The sequence below is a fragment of the Leptonychotes weddellii genome, chromosome 1 (assembly GCF_054177405.1).
Source record: "Leptonychotes weddellii isolate Sample4059 chromosome 1, ASM5417740v2, whole genome shotgun sequence".
NCBI lineage: Eukaryota > Metazoa > Chordata > Mammalia > Carnivora > Phocidae > Leptonychotes > Leptonychotes weddellii.
In genome coordinates this window covers 26,343,975-26,355,987 of record NC_138369.1, presented here as the reverse complement: position 1 = coordinate 26,355,987, position 12,013 = coordinate 26,343,975, and the positions used below count along the sequence as shown (strand labels likewise).

Genomic DNA, 12,013 nt, shown 5'->3' with positions numbered 1-12,013 from the left:
CCTCATATCAGTGAGATCATATGATACATGTCTTTCTCTGTTTGACTTATTTCACTCAACATAATACCCTCCAGTTCCATCCACGTCGTTGCAAATGGCAAGATCTCATTCCTTTTGATGGCTGCATAATATTCCATTGTATATATATAATGTCATGAATTTCTTTGAATTTCTTCTGAGTTATGTGTCCTGATCACATAGTGTTCTGTCATCAAAAAGTATTTTTTAATGGTCTATCAGCTGATGAGTAGATTAAGACTTTCAATTTTTTTGAAATATAAAAATTGGGAATCTCCTTATATGCAAAAGAGTACATTACCCAGGCATTAGAATCACTCACTTTTGTCAGCACCAACACCAATATTTCAAATGGTCCCTTTTTAATTAGCACCTGAAAGGTTTTGCCTCCTAGCAATGTACTGTGTGGTGATATTTGGGATGGAAAAGAAGGATGATTTTCTTTTATAAAATGGGAGTAGGTAATTAAGAAAGAAGACAGCCAAGTATTTTCACATGCAGAGCATTCTCAGATAAATTTTAGGCAAGTGTACATGTGAAGGTTGAGAAATTTAAAATTTATTTCCTTAAAAATTACCCACACCCCTTGGGGTGCCTGGGTGGCTCAGTTGTTAAGCGTCTGCCTTCGGCTCAGGTCATGGTCCCAGGGTCCTGGGTTCGAGCCCCGCATCGGGCTCCCTGCTCAATGGGAAGCCTGCTTCTCCTTCTCCTTCTCCCACTCCCCCTGCTTGTGTTCCCTCTCTCGCTGTCTTTCTCTCTGTCAAATAAATAAATAAAAATCTTAAAAAAAACTTACACACACCCCTGTGCCCCTCTGATAGTTGTTGTGCCCCTGTAGGGGTGTGTGTGTGTGTGTGTGTGTGTGTGTGTGTGAGTCCCCATCGGGATATTCTGGGCTATACTGGTTTCACCCATGTGAGTCCTTGGACCAGTGTGCAAGGAAAAAGAAAGTGGGAGGAAGCTCAGTGGTGGAAAGAGAGAGAGATTGAGAGAGACTGGTTGGGGTGGTGGTAGGGGAGCTCAGAGATGGAAACCTCTATGCCCAGTCTATCATATACTAACTGGACAACGCATTTCAAATAAGTGTAAGTCACACTCTCTACATAACCAGTGAGAAAAATGGTTGACTGGCTCCATAATGCTGGAATTATAAATAAATCTGCAGTAAGCCTCACTCGTCTTCCCTTGATCTCATGAGATTTCCAACCATTTATTTCAGAAGGGTTTCTAGCAAGTCTCATGATACTTTCCCAATTCAGGGGCACAAAAGAATGGCAGACATCATGCTTCTGCTTCAGATCCAAGAGATGTGGATGAAAAAGAATGTGATTCAAAAAAAAGAAAACAAACTAAAAACCTGCCCCGAGGGCTTGCCTAACTCCAAAACCACTCAAGCCGTGGGAAAGAAATCCCAGGGGACAGAAAGAGTTATTTCAAGAAGTGAGCCACTTACGATGAGTGGGCCCCGGTTGTTCTCCCGATACTTGTTCTGGAAGAAAATGTAAACGACGGTGGCGGCCAGGGAGTAGAGGAAGGCGAAGACAGCGACCGTGACGAAGAACTCAGCAGAAGATGAGGAGTCACCAGTCAGAGCCAGCTTCTGCCGCTCCTTCCCCTCGCAGGTGGGCACCTCAAAGGTCACCTGGTGCAACCTAAAGCGCCAGAAGGAAGGAGACTCTTTACAATACAAAGGAGACCAAGCGAGGGGCCCTGAGCGGACATGTTCTAAAGCAAAGCAGGGGTGACTGGGGAGTTTTATGGCATGCTTCCATGACAGGTTCATTAAAGAAATTACAGAGGTTACCGCTGGAAATGTGGAAGTAAATATTGCAGGGATACATCGTTCCACTGGGTTTCCCAATAGCTAGTCACTGGAACAGAGGGAGGAGTGGAGGGAGAGAGAACCTGAAATGTCGATAAATTACACTATCTGACATCCTCCTGCCCAAATTCCTCAGTGCTTTCTCACTGTGCTTGGACTCAAACTCTAACTCCTTAACGTGACCCACCAGGTCTTACATCAGGTCCTTATGGCTCAGTCCTGGCTTATGGTCATTTCACTGACTGTTCTCTTTTCCTCAATCTGTCCCCTGACATTTTCCATAGTCTGGCTCCCTGTTGGTATTCTAAAGTCATCTCCTGGGAGAGCCTTTTCCTGACTATTAATCTAAAATAACTCCTTTCCCATAGACATTTTCTATCCCACCGCCCTGGTTAAAATCATTCATAGCACTCATCAATAGCCACACTATCTTGATGATGTTCTTAATCACTTCATGGAAAAGGCATGATGACCCCATCTTTTCACAAAGATTTCCATGATGATGGCATCTTGATTTTCTTCTTCTCTGTGTATCCTGAATGCCTGACACTTGTTAGGCACTTAGTACACAGGTCTTGGATAAATGAATGAACATTCTTGATTCTGTGAGGTGACAGATCGATACTAATTTGATTGAACTTTAGAACTTCTATTTTAGAGAGTAAGTTCTATCAGGAAAGCATTCAGGCTTAATATATTACCTAATAGAGAAAAATAAGATTTTGGGGGTAATACTTTCTGCTCAATAAGTGACATCTAAGGAAATGTGTTATATCCAACATAGTAGCTCATGTTGTGAACTAGGTGGTAAACTATAATTTAATATAGGAGCCAAAGTTCTGCTTCATAAGAAATGACTAAACTATTCCTTGAGTATTAGGGAGGCACATAATAGCCATAGCAGTTATATCAGCAAAGTACCACTTGGAAAATTATGAAAGCAACAATAATGATAAAGCCATTGATGAACTTGTAATTTCCCAATTAATACTAGAAAGTATTTTTCTTACTAAGCAAAACCAATCCCTTTAAAACAGATTTGTTGTGTACATAATCTTATACTTTATATAATAATATAATGATAAGATAGTAATAACAATAGCAACTAACATTGGAGCTTTTTTTTTTCCTGAAAATTTTATTTATTTATTTGAGAGAGAGAGAGTGAGCAGAGGGAGAGACTCTTCAAGCAGACTTCCCACTGAGCACAGAGTCTGATGTGGGGCTTGATCTCACAACCCATGAGATCGTGACCTGAGCCAAAACCAAGAGTCAGATGCTCAACCAGCTAAGCCACTCAGGCACCCCAACATTGGAGCATTTCTTGTGTGCCAGATATTGTGTTTTATATTCATTATTTAATGGAATGCCCATGGCAAATCTATGACACAGGCACTTTATTGCCCCCCTCCCCCTTTACAGAATAAGAAATGGTCTTAGAAAGATTGAGTAATTTGTCCTAAGCCACATAGCTAGTAAATTGGGCAGGGATTTAAATCGGTATCTGACTCCAGAGCTTGAGTTTTTAACTTCTACATTAACCTGTTTCTTTTAAGTGATGAGAATATTAAGTAGGATGAGTATTTTTTCCAAGTGAAGCTCATGGGACACTAGCATTGCAATCACCAGAGGACTTGTTAAAAGCACACATTCCAGGGCCTTGTCCTAGACCTACTCAACCAGAATCTCTAGGGACGTAGCTTCATTGACAACCAGGGCAGGGAAGTCCAGTCCCCCTGAGTTCCTTATTTCTCAGAAACCCAGTCTTTTTTATTTATTGCTTGACTTAAGAGAGAGCTGTTTACACAGTCTACTTGATCGTGCTTGTATATACTGAGGCTCTTCCTGTTTCTTTTTTTTTTTTTTAAGATTTTATTTATTTATTTGACAGAGACAGACACAGCGAGAGAGGGAACACAAGCAGGAGGAGTGGGAGAGGGAGAAGCAGGCTTCCCGCGGAGCAGGGAGCCCGATGCGGGGCTCGATCCCAGGACCCTGGGAACATGACCTGAGCCGAAGGCAGACGCTTAACGACTGAGCCACCCAGGCGCCCGCTCCTCCTGTTTCTTATCAACCAGAAAGGTGTAGGGTTCGGTTCAGGAAAATAGAAGCATTCGTTATGGTTACATTGTAGAGTTCCTTCCCTCCCCTTGCCAGAGATATTAAAATGTTTCCCAATGGTTTGGTTTGTGGGAATGTTGAAAAATGAAACAGCTTTAAAAGGTAATCATGCCAATTATTCTCATACAGGTGATTTTCAGATAATGTACACCTTTTTCTCATTATTTTGGAATATGTCATTATTCCACAAATTTTTAGCAAGCAGCTAGTAGTTCATACAATGGTGAGATGCTGGGGTAGAGTAAGGAGTCTAGGATGGGCCCTGCCCATGTGGAACTTCAACAAGTGTAGAGGGAAAAGATAGGTTTTCTGAGAGGAGCCCGAGGCTAGTCTGGGGTGGGGTGGTCAAGGTAAGATTCCCTATGGAAGTGACTCTTAAGCTGCAGCTTGAAAAATGGGTAGAAGTTATCCAGATCGAAAGTTAAGAATGAAAACACAATGAAATATAACTATATATCCACTAGGCTATAATCAAAAAGAGTCTAAGACTGGAATAACAAGTGTTGGTAAGATTGGGTAAGAATAACAAGATAAAATTGGAATACAAGTTCTAATTAGACAGATTGGGACTTCCGTATATTGCTGGTGGAAATGTAAAATGGTGCAGCCACTTTGGAAGAGCAGTCTGGCAGTTTTTCAAATGGTTAAACATAGAGTTAGCATATGATCCAGCAATCCCACTTCTAGATACATACTCAAGAAAAATGGTAACATTTGTCTGTGCAAAAACTTGTATAGGAATGCTCATAACAGCACTATTCATAATAGCCAAAAAGTGAAAACAACTCAAATGTCTATCAACGGATAAATGGATAGATAAAATGTGGTGCATCCATACAATGGAATATCACCTATCCGTGAGAAAGAAGGAAGTGCTGATGCACACTACAACACGGACGAACCTTGAGAACCTTCTGCTAAGTGAAAGAAGTCAGTCACAAAGGACCACACATTGTAGGATTCCATTTGTGTGAAATGTTCAGAAAAGGCCAATCTATGGAGACAAACAATAGGTTGGCATTTGCCTAGGGCTGGGGGTGGTGGTGATAGGGATAGGAGAATTGGGGAAGATGGCTAAGTGATGCAGGATTTCTTTTTTGGGCAATGAAAATGCTCTAGAATTGACTGGTGACTGATGCACAGCTCTGTGAATATACTGAAAACCATCAGGTGTACATTTTAAGTAATGAATTGTACAGTATGTGGATTATATCTCAATAAAGCTGTTAAAAAATAGGTAAGAAAGAGCATGTACAAAGATCCTGCATAGGCCAGGAGCACCACACATGGGAAGAGATGAAATATATCTTGGAAAATTGGAACATGGTAGGAAAAGAGAATGAGTGGTTTCAGATGAGATGAAGAAGTCCTCGGGGGCCCTCACTGTGGGGTATTGCGGGCCAGGTTATAAATTTGGGTCTTTATCTTAAGATGAAGTTTGGAAAGATTTTCTTATAGTAAACAACATATAAAACAAAAATAGCAGGCAGGGCCATGTCACCTGCTGCAACTATTTAGAGATATGCACACTTGCTTTCCAGATGCCAGGATCAGCAGTGCTTCCAAAACCCCAGTTCCCTCAGCTGACATGCACAGACTGGGTCTGCAGTCTTTGTGTGTGGTGGGGGCGGCGGGGAGTGGGAGAATAAAAGAATTGGGTGTTGTTTTTTTTTTTCCTATGCCATCAGCTGACTATCAACATTTCCCCTATCACTAATTTATTATGTTGATTTACAGTAAATGTTAATTGTGGTTATCTGTACAAGGCACACATACACAAAAATCACTAACAAATCTGCTTATTAATGCCAGTGATTTACAGCTTGGTATTTAGCCCACCAGTCACACTGGGATGAAATCAAGAGAAAGGGGGGAAATGGAAGTGAGTTCCAAGCAAATGCCTATTCTGTGGAAGGGAGTAGGGATCATTTATAAAGAAAGAGTATGTCAGCTCAAAATAGTCTGAGTATAATAATTCATATGACTGAACATTTTTAAGGCTGTATGATAATATGTATTACTAAACACATATATTTTAACAGAGAGGTTCTTTTAAGCATCAGATACATATACATGCATAAATATGTATGGTTTGTTTTAGAGGGAGAGATTTTTTATAGTCAGCATGCATTTAGCAGCTGTAATAATTTTGGAAGCAAATATCACTCACTTAGAACCTAGACAAGGAAAAAAGTGTTCTGTACAGATACAGCATGTTGGTTGACAGAATCTGGAAGGCAGTGGGGCCACCTCTGATCTTGTGAGGAACTCGTCAGGGAGCAATTGCTGAGCCTGCAAAAGGGACCAAATGCAATTCTGTTGATTTTAAATGTATAATTCCCTTCTGGGTTGGCCTGACTCAATCAAGGGGTGATTGAATTTCACTGGATTTTACTGCATTGTGTCTACCAAAGAAAAGCCTCCATGTTAGAGTAGATTTTTTTAAAAAAATTACTAATGCATAAACACAGTCTTTTAAACATTTTACTGCTGCTTCAATGACATTAAAAGGGACTGCTGGGCACCCACACTTTTTAGTTCTGTTTGTGAGGCCTGGGAAAATATTAAGCAAGTTGGCATTGCTTTATTAATAAAAATGTTTATGATAAAAAGCATTGACATTTTTCAATCTCCAAACATTGCACTAGCTTCTTTACAGACTTGCTCATAACACATTTCTTAGGTAGGTGCTATTTCTAGGACCATTATACAGATGGGGAGACTGAGGCTTGGAGTGCACAGTGAGCTTGCCTGAGGTCATGTGGCTAGTGGAGGGCAGGGACGAGTGTTGAATGCAAGCAGATTGGGTGGAGCCTACACTAGCAACTATTGTACATTTCTGTCGCTCTGCTTCAGAAGTTATAGCATCAAATTCTCAGCTGAATGTCTGTATAAAAATGACCAGGCCATCTAATCTAATGGTGTGCAGATGGCTTATACTGAATAGGATTTCAAACCAACATTCCTTGTGCTTCTACCTTGAAGTGTGTGAATCTGGCATTGTACAAGGCACCCAGCAATAACAGAGTTGAATCCCTGCAGAGCAGTCAAGAGGAAGTCATTAAAAGCTTCCCATTTTCCAAATTTTGACCTGGGTTATTCTAACATTTGCCTCAGAAGCAAGGAGAGGGCAAATGAACCTGCATGCATCATGTACTGAAACTGTGATCGTTGTGGTGCCTGTGGTTCTTTATACAAAGTGAGATATTTAGAACAGGAAGGCACAGATTCATGTTTAGGTAACACTGTACCATTATGGGCATCTGGCAACAAGACTTTTGAAATTATTGACAATGTCTTTCACCTGCTGTGGAAGAAAACAGGACTAAAGTTCCTAACAGAGCATCTGGGGGTGGCTCAGGGAGAGACAATAACGACATGTCCCAATGGTGGCAATCTCCCAGGAGCAAATGTAGGAAGTATTAAGGATGTTGGGGAGCAAACTGCTGTCACTGAATTTCTCATAGCCAGACTTAAAGTGGCCAAGGGAAGATCAGAGGGCAACTGGCAAATTGTGGTGCTAAGCACGTTTCTCTCTACTTGATCATTTTCTACAGCCCCTGTTTCAATCCTTTTATCAGTTGAGAGAGACTTTAATCCTCTTGCTCCATTTTTTTCTCTCTTCCCAATATGAAATATTGGCATTTGTCTGGTTTTAGATTGACTTTTCTTTCCCTAGCCATATGTGTCTGTATAATAAATGTGTTTATGTGTGCATGTATGCACTCACACACACCTCTACTTGCTCAGCCTGTATGAATCACAGCATAAATCACGACAAAATCCTGGGAGTTTAGCAACACGTTCACACACTACATCTCATTTTTTCTCCCCAGAAAAGTTCTCCATTTTATAGATGAGGAAGTTGGAGCTCAGTTATCTTGAAAGAATCATCAAAGATCACCCACTTGGCATAGAGGAGAGGCAAACTTGGAAAACAGCTCTGAGTTGTTTTTTTTTTTTTTTTACTTATGCAAATTCCATCTCCTGGGTTTCCAAACTACGGAATTCTCCATTTTGCTCAAGTCTTTCTGTCACTCAAGAGGGATGTGTTGAGCTCCACGAGCCAGTCACTGGAAAAGCTAAGCAATGAGTCATGAGGAATGGGAATGGAGATTCTCTAGGAGGTTGAAAAGGACAAGCCCCTTGGTCTCTCATGTCCCTGGTTTTCTTACCGTACCTGAACGGTGATGCTATATAAGAGACTGAGGATAATTCTACTACTACTGGATGGCAATCCCCAATGACGGTTATTAGTAGGCCAGGCACCATGCCAAATGCTTTCATGTTTTATCTCACCTGGACCTTCAAACTTGATGAAGTACGTACTCTTTCTCTTATTTTAGGAGCAAGGAAAGTGGGGAGAAGAGAGGTTAAGTGACTTGTTGAAGTAAGGGCCTTGGAACAGAGTCTATCTGACCTTAAAGCTCTTCCTCTTAAGCTCTCCTATGAAAAATATAGTGCTATTAATGTTTATTTTATCTATCACATATCTACTGACTTCTTACACCATTGCTGGCTTTTCTGACAGCCTTCCTGTGGCCAGCTCTCTCTCTTGCCACTTTCAGTTTTTTTTTCAACAACAGAACGGTAGGATGAATGTATGGGGTCTGGGAACTTTTGTTCCACTCCTCCCCTGGCTCATGGATGATGATCTCAAACTGGTTCGAAAGATTCGCGTATTGATTAGAGCAAGGTTTTCCTTTATGCCATCAGCTCATCATGAGGCATATTTCTATACTATGGTCAAAACCTGGGGAGAATGGCATCACAGGGCTGCAGGTATAGGATCTATTTGGGGTGGAAAGGGCAGAAGATGGGGACTGAGAACAGTCTTGGGAAATATGCCCACTGCAGTGAGAACTGAGAGAAGGTCCCAATATGTGGACTTAGGTTGCTCAAGTCGGAAAGAAGTTTGAAGTCTTTAGCTTGCAAAGGAGAAGGGGGAGAGCTTGTCTGAGGTGTAGGACTTGCTGACCAGAAGCATCAGTATATGCAGGATGCCTCTCTTAACTAAAAGGGTCATTACTAGACTCTATCCAACATCAAAGCCAGCAGAAATATAAAACAATCCAGTTCACAAACATCCTAAGAGTGTCTCAGGGATTCTAGTGATGCTGTTTGTTCCTAGAAAGGTCAGTGGACCTGCATCCTGTCTGCTAAGACCTAAGAGCTGATCTCCAGCTTCCTTATCTTCAGGTAAATGGCATTTTTAGGCAGCCAGCATCAGTTTCCAGACATCTTTGTCCTAACCTTAGTTGAATCAAGAGCAGCTTCATCTCTTGCAACAACAGCATATATTCACTAAAAATGTTTTCTTAAAAGACAAAAACAAAGTGAAAGACAAAATGCTGTACTTCTGCTCTTAAACACAACAAGGGCATTTCTCCTTGATGTGATTATGTATTAAATGTATTAAAGCTTATTGTCTCCATAGGAGGAACTTTCCATTACTTTCTGTGCTCTCCACTTTATCATTAGAGAGGATAATTTTTTGCAGGAGAGCAATAATAACTACTGAGCACAGGGAACTGAACTAGACACTGGAAGATGCAATCAAGTTTACTGCAAATAATACGTTTTTCTACACAATTTTATTGTGCTTGCACACACAAGGACATGGCTGGAAAGTGACTGCCCGCTCCGTGCACCCTGTGGCTTTCATTTCCATAGGCCATAAAGAAACTTACCCAATTTATTGGAAGTGTATTATGCTAAGAAGGATCTTTTCAAATTTAATTCCCCTCCCCCCACAAGTTTGTGTTTATACCAACATTTCAAAATAAAAAGTTAGACTACAAGGTGATTAAAAAGACATGGACTTGTAGAGGCCAGGGCATGTCCTAGAGTGGGGCCCAGAGAAGGAAAACTCTGTAAAACCCATTATAATGGCTTGCAAAGAGGCACTGCCATTATCATGAAGCCATGACTTATTAATTTTGGTTTCTTCAAATAAAATTTGAGTCATTGAGAACTTAGACTGCCTCTACATTGTCAAATTAAAATAGATAATGAGGTCATTATCTGTATATTGCAGAGAAAATCCTTTTTTTCCTATCTTGTTTGTCTTCCCTGAACTGTGGTACTGGACTCAAGTGAATTATGAAACAAAAATCGTCCCAGAGTTTTCTTTTTTAAACTTGAATATCTAGATAACTGCCTATCTGTCCATTTTATTATTTGATTAGTATAGAAATGTTTCATGAATAAGCAATGTAAACGATTTGACTAAAAGCTAATTATTAACAAACATAGCATGGGAGAGGGCAGCAGAAGTCTGATCTTACTTTTTGTTTAAATTTAGGTGAAATTTATTTGATTCATTAATTCAGTCAAAATACACTATTTAAAAAATGTAGCCAATATAGACATGTTTACAGGAAGAAAATGTAAGTTTCTTCATAATTCCATCCTCAATATTAACAACTTTCAAAAATGAAAATCAAACAGGGTTTTTAACCTGCTGTTTATTACTTAATAGTATGACTGATACATACCTTTTTTTAAAAAAGAAGAAGATCTACCTTATTCTTTTTAACAGTCATATAATATATGCACAAGATAGACAATTACAGTGCCAGAATGCTCTACATATTTACATTGCAGTTTTACAATAATTTTTTAAATGGTCCCCCACAGGTGGACATTTTGACTGTTTCCAATCTTTAAGTGTTAAAACAATGCCTTGAACATGTGTTTTTGGATATTTGTACAATAACTTTCTTTGGATAAATTGTATGATAACTTTCTTTGGATAAATTTCTATAAGCAGAAGTGCTGGGTAAAGGAGTATATTAGTCAGGGTTCTCTAGAGAAACAGAAATAATAAGATACATATTTTAATGAATATAAGGAATTTATTTTAAAGGATTACCTCATATGATTGTAGGTGCCAGCAAGTCTAAAATGCATAGGGCAGGCTGGTAGGCAAAGGAGTCAGGCAAGAGCTGATGCTACAGTCTTGAGTCCAAAGCCAAGAAAACCAGAGTTTCTGCATTGCTGCCTGGAGATAGAATTGCTTTCTTTACAGGAGACCTCAGTCTTTGCTTGTCAGACCTTCATCTAATTGGATGGGGTCACTCATATCCTGGAAATACTGCTTTATTTAAAGTCAACTGATTGTAAATGTCAATCACATCTTAAAAAACACTATTATAGCAACATCTAGACTAGTGTTTGGTCAAAAAACCTGTCACCATAGTCTAGCTAAGTAATTACATAAAGTTAACCATCACAACAACCAATAAAGTGTGGTACATCCATACAGTAGAATAGTACTTAGCAATAAAAAGGAATGGAATATTGATACATAAAACATAGGTAAATCTCAAGATAACTATGCTGAGTAAAAAAAAAAAAAGCCAGATTAAAAAAAAGAATAATTACTACAAAATCCAATTCTTAGAAAGTCTAAAAAAATGCAACTATTCTTTAGTGATATTAAGCAGATGGATGTTGCCTTGAGATGGGATGAGAGGCAGGAAGGAGGAATCATCAAGGGGTAGGAGAAAACTTGTGGGCAGTACATATGTTTATTATTTTGATTGTGGTGATCATTATACAGGTATAGACATTTGTCAAAGCTTACCAAATTGTGAGCTTTAGATATGTACAATTATCCCTCAATAAATATTTGTTTATACTTTAAAAAAATTAACATCACAAGGGGTATGTATTATTTTAAGGACTTTGATAAGTATTGCCCAAAGCCCCTGCTGAAAGGTTGTAGGAATTTGCATTCCCTTGAAGAATGTACTAGGGTTGTCCCTTTTGTTTACTGTTTCTCCCTTTAAAAAAGCTTTTATTATAGAAAATTTCAAACCTACATGAAGTAGAGACTATCATACCATCACCTCCCATGTTTCTGTTCCCCATGATCAACTGTCACCAAATCATGGCCAATCTTCTTTCAGGTCAACTACCACCGGGTGCCTCCGACCACCACCCGTCCACCACCAATAGATTATTTGGAAATGAATTCCCGACATCATATAATTTCTTCTGTAAATATTCAGTATGCATTTTTAAAAGATCAGAATTCTTTTTTTTTTA

General features: G+C 39.5%; 1 protein-coding gene across 1 annotated transcript in view; it reads right to left on the bottom strand.

The window, feature by feature from the left end:
- Positions 1-12,013, bottom strand: part of SYNPR (synaptoporin) — a 148,692-nt gene that overhangs the window by 44,520 nt on the left and 92,159 nt on the right. The window contains exon 3 of the mRNA XM_081820256.1: positions 1,472-1,670. Coding sequence (XP_081676382.1) covers positions 1,472-1,670 — 199 coding nt within the window. The remainder of the gene's footprint in view (positions 1-1,471; positions 1,671-12,013) is intronic.